Source organism: Hoplias malabaricus, chromosome 9 (genome assembly GCF_029633855.1).
Source record: "Hoplias malabaricus isolate fHopMal1 chromosome 9, fHopMal1.hap1, whole genome shotgun sequence".
NCBI lineage: Eukaryota > Metazoa > Chordata > Actinopteri > Characiformes > Erythrinidae > Hoplias > Hoplias malabaricus.
Window position 1 is genome coordinate 23,807,850 of NC_089808.1, and position 20,149 is coordinate 23,827,998.

Genomic DNA, 20,149 nt, shown 5'->3' on the forward strand with positions numbered 1-20,149 from the left:
ACTAAATTTGTCAACATACCCTCGACAAGCATAAGTTTGTTGGAGAGGTTTGTGTTGTGTGACATTTACCATCACTTTAAAAAAAAATTGTTGACAAGTTTCCCTTCAAAGGAACATTTTCTGTCAAAATGCTTAGAATGGCTTTGTATACACGGGAAGACATAATTATAGAGAACATTAAAAAATAATGAGTCATTCTCCTTTAATATGACTATTGTACAATAACTGACCGGAGGACACGGTTAATCTGTGAGCATTTAGCCGCGGAGCAAAATTACCTCAGAATTTCATTCGTCTTTTACAGGATATGTTTCTCACGAATTAAGAGTTTTTTTTTTAGTTATACGAATTGGTTTGTTGTATATTTCAGTGATAATTGCCTTTAAACCCGAAGTTAAACGAGATATCAACGTTAATATTAATTTAACACCAAATAAATGACGACCAGACTCAGAAAACGAGGCAAAGCAAAGCAGGAAATTGCTGAGGTAAGAGTGAAAAGCATATTTAAAGATATACAAAGTTGTATATATGTATTGTTTAACAGTACTACAACATATATTTGACGTGTATACAATTATTTTAATACTTGATAAAGTATAAATCTTTATAAAGTGTCAAGATACAAAGGTAAATGACTGTTTTGTTTTAGTGAAATAAACAGAACCGAATGTTTAACATAATTTGGAAAAACTATAGCACAGTTTTTTTTGTATTGTATGAACAAAAATATAGCACTAATATATCTACAAAAAAGTGCTAAGTAGAACAGGGCTATTATGGGTCTGACTGTATGTGTTAATGGAAAACAAATTATGTACGTATTAAAAGTTCATATTGTGTGCTGTAGAGTGTCATGAAAAATAATTTAATTTAACTGACCTAGTTACACTTTTTTTTCCCTCCAACAATAAGCTGGGGGAAAACAACTCGGAAATATGCTCTACTCTCATTACAGTGTTATTTTTTAATTAAGTAATTTATTTATTTTTGCGCACTGAATATGTACCTTTTTGTATTGTCTCTTTTTCTAGTGGGACAGCTTATTTCACCAAGAGCTGAGGACTCAGGAGCAGTCTTTGGTGTTTGTGAAGCGAATGCTGGTGCTTGCGGTGTCCTCTGTAACTTATTTACGAGGAATATTTCCAGAAGATGCCTATCGATCTCGATATTTAGAAGGTGACCTGTTTGCCTTTGTTCATACTCATTACTGGAGCAATCTGTCATTTTCTCCAAAGTCTTCTCCATGTATTGAAACAATAACAATACAGACACCTAATGACCTACATTCATCAGAGAGGACACCTTTTCAGAAAACAATGTAAACAATGAAAAACATTTTCATAAACATTGTGCACTAATTTTGTGTGGTAAAACGGACTGATTTCTCCTTTATATTGGAAAAGCACTCACATACTAACATTACAATCTGTTGTGATGGGTATTCTGGACATTATAATTAGTTATAGTTATTAAAGAGGTCATTATCATGAAGCTTTATTTTAGAGTTATACAGGATTTTAACCTTGACTTGTGTATGACTTCTTGTTTTGAGAGTATAGCTGCAACTCACAGTAAAACAATGATAATCACTTTTGTCGAATGAGCCACAGACAGATAACATTTAATGTCCTTGTATTTCAGATTTATGCATCAAAGTCCTTAGGGAAGACTGTTCCACTGCAGCAGCCGGCAGGGTTGTCAAATGGTGAGTGTTTCATCAGTAAACCAGTTTTAAATTCAAAAGCATGTACAGTCAAAGTAGGTATTTTTTTGTAATACAAAGGGATCTGCAGCAATAATATTACAGTCTTCTTTCTTTTAAGGCTCATTGGGTGTTTTGATGCTCTGGAGAAGAGATATGTAAGTCATCAAACAGACATTTCACAAAATCAATACCCTTTAATGGTATATTAAAGAAAACACTTAAATAGAAAAATGTAAGGCATGCTTAGTATGACTAGGGGACTAACAAGCTGAAGTAAAAACAGAAAAAACAAAAGCCTTTATTTATTTTAAGTACATTTTGATAGCACTTTGATTCTCCTTTGTCTGTTCCAGCTGCAGATTGTGCTTATTGGGGTAAGTGTGCTGTAAAGTCTTAGTCATAAGAATATGTGATGTTTATTATTATTATTTTTAATTTATTTCTTGTAATATCCTTCTGTGATGAAATTCTTCAGGTGCACAGAGACCCAGATGACACTAATGTAAGTCTTTGTGCAGGTGAAATGATACATATATATGAATTATATATATTATGAATGTTATAACATAGTTTGCTTCTGAATGTTTTACACATAAAAAATGCTTGATGAACACAGTTAATTGTAACCAAACGTACAAAATAACCTTCTTGACCTTTTTTTCACAGCACGTCATAGAGTCCTATCAGTTTAAGTTCAAATACTCAGAACATGGGCCACAGATGGACATCTTTACGTAAGAACTCTCACTGAAGATTAGAAATGACTAAGTTTTGTTACCATTTCATGCAATAGATACCCATAACTTTTAGAGGCAGTAATCATCACCACTGTGAACATTGTCAACTGATTGAACTTTTGACTAAGAAATTTCCTGCAACCTCTTTAAGAAATGACAATATGGAGATGAGAGTGACGATGGAGGATACAAAGAAGGCCTCGATTCTCCTCATCAGGAAGCTGTTCCTTCTCATGCAGAACTTAGACGCTCTGCCCAATGGTGTCTACCTCACCATGAAGCTGTACTACTACGACGATGGTAACAGAAACATCCGCAATCTAATGTAAACACAGCTGTGGGAGGAGGGGTTTATTTATGTGAGACATGGTAGCATTGAACAATACAGTGACATCTGAACTTTGAAACAATTTCAGTCTTGGAACTGTGCCTTGGGACCTGGTTGAAATTTGTTTATCAGCAGTTATTATTCCTCGTTTCAAAATATATGCATGATGCTTTATATTAGTCCTTAAAATGTTTTTATAAAATACATTTTTGTTTGCCTTGCTGTTGAAATCCACCACCCAAATCATACCTGCTCTTTGGTGGTCCTGACCATTGAACCACAGGATGAAGGCTAACGGAGGAATAGATGGAGTATAGTCTATAATTGTAAAATTAAAATGTGCACCTCCATGTTCATGGGAGCTGATAAAATGGACAATGACTGTAGGAACGAGGAGGAGTTTGGATTTTATGCCTATATTGTGTATACTGTTTAATATTGGATGAAATGTCCACACTTTTTGGAATCTGACAGTAACCCCACCAGACTACGAGCCACCGGGTTTTAAGGAAGGAATGTGTGACAATCTATGGTTCGAGGGCACGGCGGTACACTTCAGAGTTGGTGACCTACAGACACCCTTTCATCTCCTGAAGGTTGGAGTGGCAGCAGAACAAGGAAGAGTGAGTAAAATGCAGGAGGCCAACCACCTGAGAGAGAGCTTCCTGGATTCAGCACAGCAACCTGTCTACAGGCTCTCAGAGGAGGTAACCCACTCTTGATTTAATATTCTGCATCAATGTAATTACACAATAAATGAGATTATAGAACTGTGTGAGACTTTAATAATAAGTAAAAATGTGTGAAATGATCCAAAAAGCCCCAGTCAAATCCCTCACCTCAGAATTTTTCACAAATGAATATATTCTCCCTTTTACCACAGTGGAACATGTCTGACCGGCTTGGGTGAAAACCCCACAGCAGCCTTCTCCCCTTAGAAGTTCTAGCCTTTTTCGCTCTGTTCTCTTTATCTTTGTTGTCGTTTTCTCCATTTTCACTCAGTGCTCTTATTTCTTCGCACTCGTATCTGTTTTGTTGATTGATTTTAACCTCGTCTTTGCGCTCTCACAGGTCCATCGCTTTTGTTTCAGTGTGAGAGTTTGTGGACTCCATATTCACACATTAAAATACACATTTATGTGCAAAAGTAAAAGCATGTCTTTTTTCTGTATGTAAAACAAAACTGTTCATATCCAACAACTTTATCAATTTCAAATGATACCTTTTATCTGCCACCTCTTGCGCTTCAACAACTAAGCACTTGTTGGTGTTAAAGCAGAGAAAACAATCCCAGTATTAAGTTTTATTTCTGAATCAGGTCGCTGGACACTGCAGGGAAGAGGACATGCTGTCTGAGGATGGTACGTTTGTGTTCTCTGAGCTGTCTCTGGAACTCTTCAGAGAGTTTTTTTTTTACCCTTTAGGACTTACAGTAAACAGCAGTCTGATCTCTAACATGATCTATTGCAGAATCAGCAGCACAGTTCAAACAGCCCAAGAAAGCCCTGGCTAAGGTAGGAATGATTTGGAGTTTGTTGATGAAAACTGAATTTAATAATTAAAAAAAAAAAAAACTAAAAGGAAATTACCATTTGATGATGTTATGTTTGTCAGAGGGGAAGGAGGAACCCAGCGAAGAGAAAGAAGATAGAAATTTAAGACCAGCCTCCAACAGTTAATCCAGATATAGAAAAAACTCTGAAGCATGTTCTGGCACTTTTGTGTCCTGTAGTTTAATTTAAAGTTTACTGTGTTTTAATATTATTAAGCTAAAGTATGACAATCAATTCTCATAGGATTTATTTGGTAATGTTTCATTGTTATTGGTTTAATGAAGAACATTCTCCTTCAAAAGGAGTAAATTTAGAAAGGTGAAAAAATTGCATATAAATACATTCAAATTACTTGATCAAATTTCTTGTGTCAAGAGAGACCACTGTTTCTCTGTGTACAGTGTGTTCATTTATGGGTTATATATTAGTGTTACTCGGTACATATTGCATTCCTTTGAATTAAAGTGTTCCTTACATATTTTCATGTGTTCTCCCTTTAGACTTTCATTAATATAACATTCAGATAACAGTGTTGTGTGAACTCTCAAAAAGGCATTTTAACAAGTGGCTCCTACATTAAACAGGACAGTAAACAAAAGCAATAAGTGAGTTGAAAGAACTATTGGTGCCTCCTAAAAACTGATTGAAGAAATGGTGACACAATTACATTCTTTGACCAAGTGCTGTACTTCAAATGAGCACATATTAATGGCATATTAATAAGTTAAACCTAGATTTCCTTACCAGATATTACATGAAAAATGCACTTGGGTGAATCTTGTGTGTTAGAGGTAAATTTCAGTACCACTCTCAGTGCTGTAATGCAGCTAGATTTAAAGAAACATTTCACTGAATTTAAGGCACTTTGGAGGTCCACTTGCTGAGGATTAGCAGATCTCCTTGTGCTGATTCCTGTTATTCTCCCATTTGAGAACAGTGAACGTACCCCAAACATGTCTACTACTGTTTTTGTAAAATGTGATCTTTTATCGTCTCTGTCTGGCTCATGTTTAAAAAAGACTGTCCACGTCTCCCATCTCCACCACCACAGTCTTCAGCTGAGAGTAGAACTCAATCGTAACTTGGCCATTTTCTCGTCCTATACCTGCAATGAGAGGAATAAATGTCTGAAGTTACAGGACTTTAAGAGGTGTGTGTTGACTAATCATCATATATTTTGTGAAACCAAATGTTGATGATGCCCCTTAATTTTTTTTCCATTCATCTTCAGTAGCTGCTTCATACTAATTAGGGTCACGTTGTGCCCAGAGCTATTTTATATACTGATTATATACAGACATTGTAGTTTGTAGTGCACTGGGATGCTCTGGAGAAGCTGCACATGAGCCTAAGGCTCTGTGCCGTGTCAACTAGAGGTAACAAAAGGTTACTACCTGAGGTTTTATATCCTCCAAATGGCACCTCCACAGGGGTGATGTTGTAGTTGTTGATGAAGCAGGATCCAGCTTGTAGGTTCTCTATCACACGGTGGGCTCTCTGAATGTCTCTGGAGTACAAAAAAACCCCCACAAAAACACAGTAACAGTTTAATTACAAACATTTGTATATTTTTATTACTAGATTTTTTAATATTTTTAAATGTATATATTTTTTTATTTAGCAAAGGATAGCTAGAAAGACAGGATTGACATTAAAGGGGATGTATTATGAAAAAATCCCTTCTTCAGTGCATGCTTACATTAATTTGGGGAGCTGAAGCCCACCAACCCCTACACTGTGAAACAAGACCACCCAGTCGTTTTTCTGTGTGCTAAGAAAACACGGTATATTACGAGCCATTCTGATCCTGCTTCGCTCCTGACTTAACGTGCAGAGACTTTAGAATTGCTCCGCCCCTCATCTGAGTATGTCCAATCACAGCGCTGGACCCACATTTACGTGGGAGCACAAAGACGAGTTTAAAAGCAACAAAACAGACACCACAAGCGCGGAGAAATAAGAACACTGAGTAAAAATAGAGTAAAACGGGAATGGAGAAGAAAGAACTGAGCAAAACAGCTCAAAAAACTGCTGTGTGCACAGGGTCGGGGTGGACAGTGGGTTTATTAACATTTAAAGGAACAGGTATAAGAAATGTGTGGTAGTAGCTACTGTGACTGAGCCCCCAATCTAAAAGAAAACTCCTTTTGTGGCTATACCCAACTGACAAATACTGAAACGCTGTGTGCAAGTAGAAGTTTCCCTCATAGTTGGCTGACTGCTGTCTAATAGTAAGTGTAATATTCTTTCCTGTGAAACCTTTCAAAAATAATATCCTCAAGTGCTTTCCCCAAACATTTAATGTTTAAAATACTTGGTAAATACTCCAGCAGCTAAACCCAAGGGACTGTTGTTAGCTCTTCGCAGAACTTCCTCCTCAGTGTCGAAGGCCAAGACGGACATCACAGGCCCAAAGATCTCCTCTCTCACACACGTCATGTCATCTGTGCAGCGGTCTGGAAACAAAAACGATGAGGCAGAGGGACACAGAGGAGAGAGCCTCGCAAGGTTTGTGACTGAAGTAATGTGAATTATTAGGACATGCAAATACATTTATTCTAGGTAGTTAATGTGAAAATAATATCAAATAACAAAGAAGACCAATTCCTAATAAAGTCCATGAATATTGTGCCTTAAGTAGTGACAACAGTTTGTATCATCTCCATAGAAAACTGAAATTATATGGATGCTCTCCTAAGCCACCATATGCCCAGTGCCAGGCACAGATTAAGGGCAAAGGGGCAGGGGCACAACCCTGATGCAAATGCCTGGATAACCACTGGTTTTAACAGATGACACTTGAGAAAACACTGAAGAGGTTTTGTTGATGAAACTGTGCCGATATTGGATCTGTAGTTATTTTTACACAAACACAGGAAATATTGGATCTTTATCTGTCCAGTCAGGCTGCAGCCCTAATCAAAGGCTGTGATAAATGATAGAACATTATTACGATCAGTTGTCGAACTCACCAAGCACGCAGGGAGTCATGTAATATCCGTTTTTCAGTTTCAGATCTGCCGGCGTGAATGGCTCCCCTCCACATAAGACTCTGGCCCCCTGACAAGAAAAGCACAGTAGACTACACTCTATATAAAAAAAGACTGTACATACCTATTCATCCAATGTTCATTCATTCATTTGTTCATCTTCTGTAACTCTTTCATCCTGATCAAGGCCATGATGGGGCCGGATCCTACCCGGAATCATAGGGGCAAAGGGGCACACACGAGATGGGGCACCAGTATATCACAGGGCATCACACACTCACCCAGTCACTCACACTCTCACTCCTGCAGACATTTCACACACACACCTGCAGAGAATTTCACACACACACCCAGTCACTCACACGCCTGTGGACAATTTCACACTCATCCAGTCATTCAGACATTCACACCTGTGGATAGTTCCACACACTCACCCAGTCACTCACACGTGAACTATTCAATGCATTCACACACTCACCCAGTCATACACACACACCTGTGAGCAATTTCACACACTCACCCAGTCCTTAAAGTTGTTCCTTTAATTGCAAGTTTGTTTACTGTACCTCCTCCTTGGCCTGCTCCACGTATCCCAGCACTCTGTCCAGGTGTGGCCGGCTGACCAGGGCTCCCATACGTGTGTCCTCCAGGAGAGGGTCACCGATCTGAATGGCTTTGGTTCTTCTTACTATTTCAGTCAGAAACTGGGGGAGAATTGACCTCTGGACAAACACTCTGGTCCCGTTGCTGCACACCTACAAGTAGAGGAAGTAAAGGAACAGGGTATGTATAAGATAATGTGAAAGTTTGTTGTGGTGAAGTTCATGATAGGGCGGCATTGTGGCGCAGCAGATAGTGTCGCAGTCACACAGCTCCAGGGACCTGGAGGTTGTGGGTTCAATTCCCGCTCCGGGTGACTGTCTGTGAGGAGTTGGTGTGTTCTCCCCGTATGATTCCAGGTAGGCCCTGGACCCACGGTGACCCTGAATTGGATAAGCAGTAACAGATAATGAATGAATGAATGAAAGTTCAATTCATTCAAGAAATGCTCTCATGGCTGAATGCCCTGAATGTTCCCTCAGCAATGTTCCAGCATCTAGGAACAACAAACTCCATATTAATACCCTTCATTATAGAGGAAAATGCTAGATGGGAAATGTACTCTAAAAGACGCTTTCCAAAGACATTGGGAACACACATTTCCTCTAATTGTCCTTTGAGAGCTTTAAGTACCTGGCCCTGGGAGAGGAAATTTGCCATGAGTGCTCCTCTGACAGCATTCTCCAGGTCACTGTCCTCAAAAATAATCAGAGGAGATTTACCCCCGAGCTCCAGGGTCACAGGCTTCACTCCTTTGGACGCCATCTCCATGATCTGTAAAAAAAACATAGAAACATGCCACCAAATATAGATTGTAATACTCAAAAGTCTCAAATTCAACAGATCAAATCTGAAATGTGTTGAAGTGAAAGTACCATCATCAGATGCTACCTGGGTTGGTACTTAGGAGCTGACAGGTTAAACTATGGTGTTTAATGGCTAGTACAAATGATCTGGATTTGCCTTCTCACAAAAAACTGCTCCTTTTTTAGTTGAGGTTGCTGTGCGTGACTAAAAAGGGATTAGGAGAGCAATAAAGAACTGCAGTGATTTAATACCTTTTTGCCAGTAGCCACACTCCCGGTGAAGGAGACTTTGGCAACAGAGGGATGATGACAGAGCAGAGTTCCCGTCTCCTGAGCTCCTTGGACCACATTAAACAGCCCCTCCGGACCCCCAGCCTCGGCGTAGATCTCAGCCAGCAGCACCGCACTGACCGGGGTCACCGGAGATGGCTTAAACACCATCGAATTCCCTGAGGGAGCATCAGGAAACAAGTGGAGAGAGAGTTGCTCATCTTTTGAAAACTATACATAAGCAAGGAAATTGACACATTTCTTCAAAAGTGAGATAGCTCCTCAGTTTTGCAGGATCTGAAATTCAAAAATCAGACAGGACTTGTTCATGACCATTTCAAGGAGAGATGAGATTAAGAAGAGTGCTCTCCTGTTCCTCTGGGTGGCCTGATTAAGCCCTGTACATAGTGTTTTAATAATGTAAATCTGTGAAAGATGATTTTTCTTTAACCCACCACAGGCTATAGCTGGTGCTGATTTCCAGGCAGCTATCTGGAAGGGGTAATTCCAGGCTCCGATCCCCACACACACTCCGAGCGGCTCCCTGCGCGTGTATGCAAAAGATCCACCAGGTAACTGCACATGCTGCCCTAAAACGGAAAATTAAATCCATTAAATATGCACCGCAGGGACATATAGTGCATCATTCCTAACACACGCTCACTCACACCTGTGGACACGTTTGAGTCACCAATTCACCTACCAACATGTGTTTTTGGACTGTGGGAGGAAACCAGAGCACCCAGAGAAAACCCACGTGGACACAGGGAAAACACACCACACTCCTCACAGACAGTCACCCGGAGCAGGACTCGAACCCCCAACCTCCAGGTCCCTGGAGCTGTGTGACTGCGACACTACCTGCTGCACCACTGTGCCGCCCCTAGCATCCATCAACAAAATTAAAATATTCAACATTGACATACCTGAGAGATTTGTGGCCAGTCCTGCAAAATACTCAATGCACAATCGAGCCGAGTCCACATCCAGCCGAGCTTCGGTGATGGACTTGCCGTTATTGACCACCTCGACTTCAGCAATTATTTCTTTCCTTTGCTGTCCTCAAAGCAAATGATAACACTTTTTTATGTTTACAGAAACAATGGTTATTGTATTTATAAAGCAACACATAAATGCTTAGTTACAGTTTATGAGAGTATTGACAAGACCAAAAGAGATGAAGTCTGTTAAAATAACTAGGACACTTACTATTATAAATATCCAATCCTAGGTATTGGAATGAAAGTTGCCAAAATGCAACTGTTAGCTATGTATAAATATTATCACTTTATTAATTCATTTATTTCCAGTTCAGGTTACTTGGAATCACTGGGCGCAAGGCAGGAACACACCCTGAAGGGGGCACAGGGCGACACACACACACATACCTACAGACACTTTTGAGTCGCCAATCCTCCTACCAACGTGTGTTTTTGGACTGTGGGAGGAAACCAGAGCACCCAGAGGAAACCCACGCAGACACAGGGAGAACACACCAAACTCCTCACAGACAGTCACCCGGAGCTGTGTGACTGCGACACTACCTGTTGTGTCACCGTGCCGCCCTATGATCACTTTAGTGTAACAAAAATCTTTCACAGACACTTAACTCTTCAAAAATACCCACTTAAAATACTCCCTAAAATATGACATTTTTTAATATTTTATTTTGCTTATTTTATTTTTTTTAAGAGAAGGAAAGCTATATGAGAAAGATATGAGGTCATTTAATTTATATTTATTTATGTGCATTTGATCTGTTTAAATAAGATATTCTTTATGTATTCAATAAATAGTTGTCAGATTTTTAAAAAAGATTTGTTATTGTTTAGATTATTAAAAAAAAGACTTTTATTATAAAAATCCTTACAGGTATGTTTTTCACCCAATCAGTTCCACACTGAAGCTGTTCCATTGCTGTGTCTGAAACAGTGCCATATTCCCTATATAGTGCACTAATTTGGGGTTCCACCATTTCGTAGTGGTGTCAGAATACATAGTTTAGTGCCCTCAAACAATCCCACAATGCACTTCAATACAAATATACCTATAATCCACTGTGTTGTTTGGTAAAAACCTGCAGGAGGTGTTTGAAATCATTCACTACCCTCCTGAATAAAAGTACACTATATAGTGTGTTATGTAGTGAATAGTGAGTAGCCAACAGTCTTTATCTGGAGGCAATTAGCTAACATTACCTCGATGAGTCTGGCCACCTGCAGCATGACCCTGGCCCTGTCCATTCCTGCCATCTTCCTCCACACTGTGAAAGCAGAGACAGAGCTCTTTATAGCTTCATCCACCTGCGCTGCTCTGCATGGCTGCAGCTGGCACAGTACACGCCCTAAATCATACAAAACATACAAAACTCTAGTAATTATGATGTTTCTTTACCAGCCTCAGTTTCTGTGATAGACTGATTATACACATCCAGAGTTATACCCTGTCCAAAGTGATTCTGGGAAATCTCTGCCTTGACCATGAACAGGAAGCAGTTACAGAAGATAAATGAATAAAGAAACTTTTTTTTCCATTGGAGCATTGTGAGAACTGCACATGAAAACAGTGAGCAGTGCTTTGTAAACCCATTTAGACCTAGGTTTGATCCTTGGCTCAGGTCACTGTCTGCAAAGAGGAGAGTGTGTCTGTGTGGGTTTCCTCCAGGTGCAGTGGTGTGGCTGTGTGAAACTGTCCACATGTTTGACTGTGTGAATGATGCCCTGTGATGGAATCCAAGGGTTCATGGAATCTGAGAATATGTATATAAATAGCAATTGAAATTGACTGATGGAAGTAGGGCGGCACGGTGGCGCAGCAGGTAGTGTCGCAGTCACACAGCTCCAGGTGCCTGGAGGTTGTGGGTTTGAGTCCCGCTCCGGGTGACTGTCTGTGAGGAATTGGTGTGTTCTCCACGTGTGTGCGTGGGTTTCCTCCGGTGCGCGGGTGCTCCGGTATCCTCCCACAGTCCAAAAACACACGTTGGTAGGTGGATTGGTGACTCAAAAAAAGTGTCTGTGTGTGTGTGTGTGTGTGTGTGTGTGTGTGTGTGTGTGTGTGTGCGCGCGTGTTGCCCTGTGAAGTACTGGCGCCCCCTCCAGGGTGTATTCCCGCCTTGCGCCCAATGATTCCAGGTAGGCTCTGGACCCACCGCGACCCTGAACTGGATAAGCGGTTACAGATAATGAATGAATGAATTAATTATGGAAGTGGAAATGGAGAGTGGGAATGTGTAACGTGGTCTAACAAATTAAAGAAATTGGATACTCTTTCTTCAGACAAAGGTTGTTACCAGCATAAAGTAAAAAAAAAAAAAAACAGGGTCTGTCAGAGTGTATTAGTGCCTGCTCTCTGGCTAATGGCACATCTTTGAACAAACCATCAATACTTAAAGACATGTACCCATATGCACCTGAGGTTAGTAATTGCTCTCATTCAGCAGTCAGTATGTATGAGAGGAAGCCAAAGTGTGTGATCACATGAGGACCAGGCAAAGTCCAGTTGTGCAGAAAGACAGCAGTGGACACTACTCTGCCCATCTCAACAGTATGAAACAATTAAATACCTGTTGCTGGCTCATAAACTGGCTCCAAACCCGTATCCTCTCTGATCAAAACCCTGCGACCTGCCCAAAAATTGAGGGGCTCTTTGATCTGCATGGTCCCTGAAGATGCACTCCTCATCAGAGTCAGAAAAACAGGACCTGCAGGGCCAGGAGTGAGCAGGGGAGCCAACAAGCGCATGATCTATGTGCAAAAAGGTAAATATATATACATAAATATATATTTCTGGAGATCTAGAAATGACATTAGAAGGAACAAATTCATTTATAACCTTTAAAACAATGCCATAGTGCAACAAAGCCAGAAAATAATGAATGGTAACTGTATAATACAGTAGTATTAGGACTTTTAAGAAGCCCTAAACTCTGCATAAAACACTCCAATGTTTAAATTAGACATGGTAAATAAGCAAGGCTACATATAACAACTCTTACTCGTTTAATTGTGTCGGCTAAATCGTCAAATCCTCCAGTTTACGAAAAGAAAGATTAACGTTTAGAGTTTCCTGGGTCATATATTGACTGTCTCTCTCCGCTGGTAAACACACTACGGCCATGTCCTTTGGATGGAGGCGGGGCCTCTGCAAGTACTGCGTTGTGATTGGATAATGTTGACCTACGTCAGCTCTGGTAAAAAGCGAGGAGGTAAAGGATATTTTATCTTTTTACTTCCGACAAGCAAACAAACAAATACGTTGATTAAACCAGAAAACGTAAAAATAAATAAATAAATAATAATAATACTGTTATTAAATAAGTAAATAAAATAATAATAATGGTCAGTAAAAATATAAAATTCTGGAATAATTAAAGGAAAATTTAAATGATAACTCTTTTATGCAATCATGTAAAAATACAAATAAAAATAGTGAAAACAATAATGGGATTAGACGTACATTTAAAATGTGAAATCTAAATATATGTAATATATACTCATATTGCATTAGATGAGTAATATCTCCCTTTAAAGTATTGTATTTTATTTTAAACGAAACTTTTGCATGAAGAGGAAGTCATCGTAGGGAGTATGGCTGAGGGCGTAGGACACAAGAAGTCTCAGTGCGATTTGGAACAGGGGTGATTTATCCCATCTTAGTGATAATTTCGGCTCTTTTTGGGGAGCCGGTTCTTTTGGCTCGGCTCTTCATAAAGAGCCGGCTCTTTCGGCTCCTGAATGGCTCTTTGTTTTACCACTTATTTCCACTGGTACAGAACAATATTACCTACATTTTACATGACTATATGGACAAAATATTATTGTTCAATATTAAAAATAATAAATAGTGTTGGAATGGCAAATTGTTTTTATGGCTGTCTTGTAATAACTCACTGTTTGCACTCACATTCAATTGTATAAATAACTGGATTTTTATTAAAACACCTTAATAAAAATTGCTTGTAAACTCTGAAGTATAGCCAATGGAAACCAAAAGGTAGGTATTACAAAATAGCTTATTAAATTAAATAATCATCCATTTCTTGGAAATAAAATAAACAAATACTCTGCAAAGTGCAAAACAGCAGCATTCAACGGTAGTGATTAAAACAACCACAACTGTCAACAAACATTTAACTGATTTAACATTTTCTTCAACTATTTTTTGGAAGGCAGATTGGCATTCAGGAAAACCAAGCGTCTCAGCTTGGAGGGTTGGAGCTTGCTTGTTGTTCTCTGATTGGTTGAATGACAAGCCTTAGTTCACTTACAAGAGCCGGCTCTTTGAACCGGTTCGTTCGCAACCGACACATCACTATCCCATCTGATTTCCCTCTCGTGCTCTCTGCAAGCATGGCCGGCGACAGTGTAACTAGTCTTAACGGAGAAGAACAAAACACAAACGTGGTCAGGCAGCCTTTTTTAATCGGTGTTGCAGGGGGCACAGCTAGTGGAAAGGTTCGTATTTTTAGCTTAGGTAATTATTTTTATATTTTGGAAATTTCCGTTCCACGTTAAATGATACAGTCAGTTCATTGTGGCTGCTCTGGCGCCATAATGAATCTGCAGCGCCTTTTTAAGGTGGAATGGAAAGTTCGAAAATAATTTTCAGCTTTTAGTGACTCTGGCTAGTTATAATACCTTTATACTTTATCGTTATTATATATATATATATATATATATATATATATATATACACACACACACACACACACGCACGCACTTTGTAATAGGTGACATCATTCTGTCTCCACGTGGCGCGAATAATGCATCCTCACTTTTATTTATTTATAAATTGCGTTTAAACCCTCATTTTATTTCAGCCAATATTCATTCATTCATTCGTAGCTCATTCATCCTTTCATTCATTCAGTTTCTAGGCTACAAATACGCGTTTAAAAATCAATAACATGTTGGACTCGTTACGTTGACGTGATTTGATTGTGCTTACATTTTTGATATTGTATCAATAAACACCGCAGATTATGCCAGGGACTGTTCACGTTGTTTACATGGTGAGCTGCGAGTGACTTCATGCAGACAGCAAAATGACGTCAGCTCCTGACATTCAACAATTTTGTTGTCGAAATGTCATTGCTGTTTAGTCTCTAAGATGTATACTACATTTTCATTGTGTTTCAATGTGTTCGGGTGGGGGGCGGACGGGCGGTGCATCTCACCCTGTAAGTAGCCCTCTGCCATGAATATAATTTATATAAGGCATCATATCAATGCTGTTCAATGAAAAACATGTATCTCCCAAAATAGTAATTTTACAGAAGGACAATAATCCTCCTAACTTCCAGTGGAAGTCAAAGTAGAATGACGCATAGATACTATAACCTCCACTGTGGACAAGTCTAACTTTTTAAGTTTTCTCTATTACTGACCATTCTACATCCAAAAGCTTTGCATGGTTTTGTTTGGATCTAAATATGTGTTTATACAGGCATACTGTATTGTGAGTAATCGGTCTTAATAAGGCCTAAAGGATGTTTCTCAGATACTGCCCAAGGAACACTTGACCCACATTAATATCTAATGGCTCTGATGGTGTTTTGGCAGGGGCCACGTGGGTCTAAGAGGAGAATTCCCTTAAATGGAGGGCCGTGGACCCCCCCCCCCCCCCCCCTCTGTAGAGTTTGGACACACCATAAAGTAGGGCCCACGTGGGATCTGTAGACATGCTGTGTTGCTGGAAACCACAAGTGGAAGACATCCACACTTGATCAACAATGCGTTTAGATGATCAGATTTGGCTGAATTACATTAGATTTTAAGTTTATGTTTACTGTTTACTTTTATGCATGTTACAGTGAATTCTTTAATATGAATTTGAATAGTAACCTTGTTTTATGATTAAATAAATAATTGTTTTTTCCTGTCTTTAGTGCAGTAGCCTCTTCCACTCTCCTGGGAAGGCTTTACAATACATATTATAACATTTTCTATGAGGATTTGATGGCAATCAGCCATGAGAGCATTAGTGAGGTCAGGTCCTAATGTTGGAAGGTTGCATCTGCCACTCCGACCTGGGGGGCTTAGCCAGTGTTTGGCATTGTGCATGGTGACTTTAAACTCATGTGTAATCTGCTCCAGGGTGCCCCATTTTATCTTGTGTTTCTCTACAGGGAATATGCAAGCTGCTGAGCTGAAATTTGTCATTTAAAGGACTGTATTTATGGTCTTCTTTCAGTCTTCAGTATGTGCGAAGATTATGGAACTCCTGGGCCAGAATAAGATTGACTATCACCAGCGGCAGGTGGCCACCCTCAGCCAGGACAGTTTCTACAGAGAACTCACTCCAGAGCAGAAGGCCAAAGCTCTGAAGGGCCAGTTCAACTTTGATCACCCAGGTAACACTTATTCCATAGTAATGCAATACCACCTTAAATGGGAATCATTTTCTCCTATCGTTCTTCAATTGACAGCTAGTGACCTGGATGTGCCAGAGATTCTGTACTAAACCTATTTAAAACATTGTCTCCCTCATGTGGGGACCTGCTCTGTTGAACACAAACCAAAAATGTTTATGGAATCCCCCTTAAAGGAAATAAGACTTGAATCCCTTCGTGCTAACACAATGACTCCACACCAACAGATGCTTTTGACAACGAGCTGATATTGGAGACCCTACATGACATCATACAGGGGAAGACGGTTCAGATTCCTGTGTATGACTTTGTGACTCATTCCAGGTTTGGCTCAAGCTTTCTTTTTTTATTTATTTATTTTTTTAATTTCTAATGAGCATTCTTTAGATTGGAACTGGAGCTACAAGGCTAAAGTAGATAGCAACTAATGAAAGCTTTTAGCCATGTGTTAGCACTGGACCTGAGTCCTCACAGCGCAAAACTAAAGAAGCAAATATCTGACACCAAATATTTTCATTTGAGTTAAGAAGGAGGCGGTGTTAATTTGAGTTTTGGGCGAACCATTATGTTTCTAAAAACGTCAGTCTAATTTAAGTTAAAACCTTTAAAGTTGTGAGCTTCACTAAAGTCATTGCGAATGGGGTGGGTTTGGTCTTGCATGAAAAGTCCTGTTCTAAAAAATGTATGGGTCTGGATTTTAGACATTAGTGGTAAAGTTTTTACATGAAATGAATGTTATAAAAGCATTAACATAGTTTTGATTTTATATAAAACTGCTTACAGTTACTTTGTTTACATCAAACTTTAAAAACTTGGTTGGATGCCCCTTTAAAGGTGCACCTGGCAGTTTTACTGCTCTGCCTATGCGTTAGTGTAATTCACAGACCTAGCCACCAGAGGTCACACTTTCTAAATCCCAATCAGTGCATTAATGCATTAGTCAAGGCGACCTCCAGTGGCCAAGCAGGTGAACCATGCGAACAAATGCATTCGCTCCAGCCCCGAGGGCATTATTTCAGACTTTTCCTGTTGATGCTGGTAATAAAATATTAACTTTTATTTATGTGCTTCATATGTTATATTTAATTTGTATTAGGTATACAATAAAAGAAAATGACCCAGTGAATATTTAAGACTCCCACTAGTCTAGTCTGTGTCTAGTCACTGTCTCACTCTGAGCTTTCAGTCTGACTGTAATGGTCTTTCACAGAAAAGACGAGTGTGTGACCCTGTACCCAGCTGATGTGGTCCTGTTTGAGGGAATCCTCATGTTCTACTCGCAGGAGATCAGGGACCTGTTCCAGATGAAGTTGTTTGTGGACACAGACCCGGACACGCGTCTGTCTCGCAGAGGTATGTATGTAAGACGTTTTAGCTTCTTTCCAGGCTGTACGCGAGTGTGTTCTGACAAATTGTGTGTATGTTTTAGTTCTGCGGGACATCAGTCAGAGAGGCAGGGAGCTGGAGCAGGTTTTATCTCAGTACATCACATTTGTAAAACCAGCTTTTGAGGAATTCTGTCTTCCGGTAAGTATTAACATTTTAATGATGATCTAAGTAAACAAAGTTTAACGAAAGCTAGAAGAAATCTTCAGAAGAAACAAATGATAAAGGAAATGAAGTAAATAGAAAACGAACAAACAAACTAAAGTAATAGAGTAAATATGATCAAGACCACACTCCGCTTCTTGAAATAGCTCCCCCTCAAAAACTCATCCGTTCTTGTAATGTTTCGCTGCCCGTCCTATATCTAAATGTGATCACAGACAGATGAATGTTCTCTCTTTATTTTCCAGACAAAGAAATATGCTGATGTCATCATCCCACGTGGCGCTGATAACCTTGGTAAGTTAGAGTTCATGAGGAACCCGGCTGTGGACAGCGTGCATTTCCAGTTTTTATATATAGGGTCCACAATCCCAAAGCTGTTATCTGGAATGAAATATAATTATAAATGTAACTATTATTGTTTTATTAAACAATGTAAACAATAAAATGCAGCTAAAAGGGCTTCAAGCTGTGAGGCAAAAACACAAAAGGAAAAGCAGATATTTGAAAAGGGAAAAGCCTGAAGTCCTCACAGAGAACAAATATATTTAAAAAAAAAAAAGAAAAAAAAGTGTCAGTGATGCAAAGCACAGTAGCACCCCCTTGTGGAGCACTCCCTATATGTGAGTGAGTATGTGGAAAATATAGCCCCTTGTGTTGCAGTTTCTAACGCTAACCCTTTGTCCTTCTCTTCTCAGTGGCTATAAACCTCATCGTGCAGCACATCCAGGACATCCTGAACGGAGGTTTCATCAAACGACAGAACGGCAACGTGAACGGACACGGGTCACCGAGACAGAGGACGACATCTGAGTCCAGCCGGCCTCACTGACCTCTCCACAGCCCTCTGCTTCTGACCTGAAGGCCAGGAGGGGACTGGGCTGTGTGTAATTAAAACTCAGCATTCATCCATCACTTTATCCCATCATCGTACAAGAGAAGGAGGGAATACTTGAGTTGAATGAACTTTGTTTGATTTGTGACTAAATGGCATTTTAAGTGTGTTCTAACTATCACTGTGGTGCTCGTGTTGCTTTTACCACTTTTATTTTTTTATTTGTCAGGATTAAGGCTGAAAAAGTGCTTTCTGTGTCTTTGGAAAGTTTTCTATGACATCCTTATCTGCTTTGGTGACAGAAAAATAAACGAGCCTTGTGGTATGGCCTGCCGGTGCTTGCTGAGGAAATGAAAACTTGAAGTAAACTCAGGAAAGGGGGGGGGGGGTGAATCTTTTCAGGTGGTTCATTTGTTTTCATGTCTTCAGGTTTGAAGTCTGTGGGAGGAATTCAATTTTAAAGCTCCACTGTCAATTTGCTTAAGAGTTAACACACTTATTCCTTGGTGTGCACACACTCCCCACACCTCTCATATGATGCCTCAGTCTTGCCTTCTTTCCATATTCAGAGGTTTTAAAGTTGCCTTTGATATCAAGGCAAATTGAAGTTTTAACCCATAACATGCCGGTATTTTGAGCCTACGAGATTTTACAGTGTTAAAATAAGTAGCAGTATTCCTGTTCAACCAAATCCTGCAAAATGTTTGTCTGAACAACACTAAAACATGAGTTTAACATTGAAATTAACATGTGTGAAATATAAGGATGATGATATATGTATCTACAGTTCTTGTTCAAAGAAGTCAAGGTACTATCAGGGCCAAACTGTAATAAAATGCAATGATTCTGCCCATTCTGGCAAACTCGGTCAAATAAGTAAATATTGTACTGCAGTTGCTATTTTTTGAAATTATTATTTTGGAAAACAATAGTAAATAAAATATGGTCTGCTCCATACCACAATTTAAAGGTACACAATTTAAGCATCATGCATGTCTGATAATGTAGATTGTGTGCTGATCCCATATTTAAACCATATTCTTCATATTTTATATTATAATCATTAATATTATATTGCACTAGTTAAAAAACTGCCTAGTGCTCCTTTTAAGTTTTATTTTACAGTAATAGAACTCAAGTTATAAATGAGCAGAAATGTGCCACATTTAGGCTTATGTATAAACGTGTTTGCATTAAAAATAAAATATTTGATCGGGGCCACACACTTTTGCAGATAAATATATCGGTGTAATGCCAGTCTATCTCGCTCAACTGATTACTTGAATTGTAGCTATATTAGCTAGGGATTTTTGTACTTGGGTTATACAGACCTTTAGATTTGTTTCAAATGAGTGTAAAAGAGAAAATAACGAAGAAAAAACAATAAAGAAACAAAAAAGATTTT

General features: G+C 39.3%; 3 protein-coding genes across 4 annotated transcripts; 2 read left to right on the forward strand and 1 right to left on the reverse strand.

The window, feature by feature from the left end:
* The first annotated feature begins 76 nt into the window (after nt 1-76).
* Nucleotides 77-4,749, forward strand: zte38 (zebrafish testis-expressed 38). Its single transcript, XM_066681797.1, has 12 exons — nt 77-488; nt 1,035-1,179; nt 1,645-1,708; nt 1,827-1,863; nt 2,062-2,082; nt 2,184-2,210; nt 2,375-2,442; nt 2,597-2,745; nt 3,248-3,480; nt 4,092-4,134; nt 4,244-4,287; nt 4,388-4,749. The coding sequence occupies exons 1-12, from the start codon at nt 438-440 to the stop codon at nt 4,430-4,432; spliced, it is 927 nt and encodes a 308-aa protein (XP_066537894.1). The 5' UTR covers nt 77-437; the 3' UTR covers nt 4,433-4,749.
* Nucleotides 4,750-4,761: 12 nt separating this feature from the next.
* aldh9a1b (aldehyde dehydrogenase 9 family, member A1b) lies at nt 4,762-13,126 on the reverse strand. Of its 2 annotated transcripts, none has more exons than XM_066681796.1 (12): nt 12,987-13,126; nt 12,555-12,735; nt 11,191-11,255; nt 9,919-10,048; nt 9,448-9,582; nt 8,975-9,171; nt 8,550-8,690; nt 7,883-8,071; nt 7,299-7,386; nt 6,641-6,782; nt 5,721-5,833; nt 4,762-5,431 (listed from the first exon to the last, which is right to left on the reverse strand). In XM_066681796.1, the coding sequence occupies exons 2-12, from the start codon at nt 12,730-12,732 to the stop codon at nt 5,337-5,339; spliced, it is 1,473 nt and encodes a 490-aa protein (XP_066537893.1). In that variant the 5' UTR covers nt 12,733-12,735; nt 12,987-13,126; the 3' UTR covers nt 4,762-5,336. The 2 variants fall into 2 exon arrangements, with proteins under 2 accessions (XP_066537893.1, XP_066537892.1); XM_066681795.1 differs by having other exon boundaries at nt 11,191-11,336.
* A 1,165-nt stretch (nt 13,127-14,291) lies between these two features.
* Nucleotides 14,292-20,134, forward strand: uck2b (uridine-cytidine kinase 2b). The gene is made up of 7 exons (XM_066681636.1): nt 14,292-14,445; nt 16,184-16,343; nt 16,589-16,685; nt 17,572-17,714; nt 17,791-17,888; nt 18,158-18,206; nt 18,608-20,134. The coding sequence occupies exons 1-7, from the start codon at nt 14,341-14,343 to the stop codon at nt 18,739-18,741; spliced, it is 786 nt and encodes a 261-aa protein (XP_066537733.1). The 5' UTR covers nt 14,292-14,340; the 3' UTR covers nt 18,742-20,134.
* Nucleotides 20,135-20,149: the final 15 nt, after the last annotated feature.

Coding starts and splice junctions, on each gene's coding strand:
- zte38 (XM_066681797.1), top strand. CDS start 438: ATGACGACCAGACTCAGAAAACGAGGCAAAGCAAAGCAGGAAATTGCT. Junction 1,864..2,061: donor ATGCTCTGGAGAAGAGATAT/GTAAGTCATCAA, acceptor TGTCTGTTCCAG/CTGCAGATTGTGCTTATTGG. Junction 2,211..2,374: donor GAGACCCAGATGACACTAAT/GTAAGTCTTTGT, acceptor TTTTTTTCACAG/CACGTCATAGAGTCCTATCA.
- aldh9a1b (XM_066681795.1), bottom strand. CDS start 12,732: ATGCGCTTGTTGGCTCCCCTGCTCACTCCTGGCCCTGCAGGTCCTGTT. Junction 10,049..11,190: donor AGGTGGCCAGACTCATCGAG/GTAATGTTAGCT, acceptor CTTTGAGGACAG/CAAAGGAAAGAAATAATTGC. Junction 9,172..9,447: donor AGCACCAGCTATAGCCTGTG/GTGGGTTAAAGA, acceptor ATGCTCCCTCAG/GGAATTCGATGGTGTTTAAG.
- uck2b (XM_066681636.1), top strand. CDS start 14,341: ATGGCCGGCGACAGTGTAACTAGTCTTAACGGAGAAGAACAAAACACA. Junction 16,686..17,571: donor GACTTTGTGACTCATTCCAG/GTTTGGCTCAAG, acceptor GGTCTTTCACAG/AAAAGACGAGTGTGTGACCC. Junction 18,207..18,607: donor ACGTGGCGCTGATAACCTTG/GTAAGTTAGAGT, acceptor TTCTCTTCTCAG/TGGCTATAAACCTCATCGTG.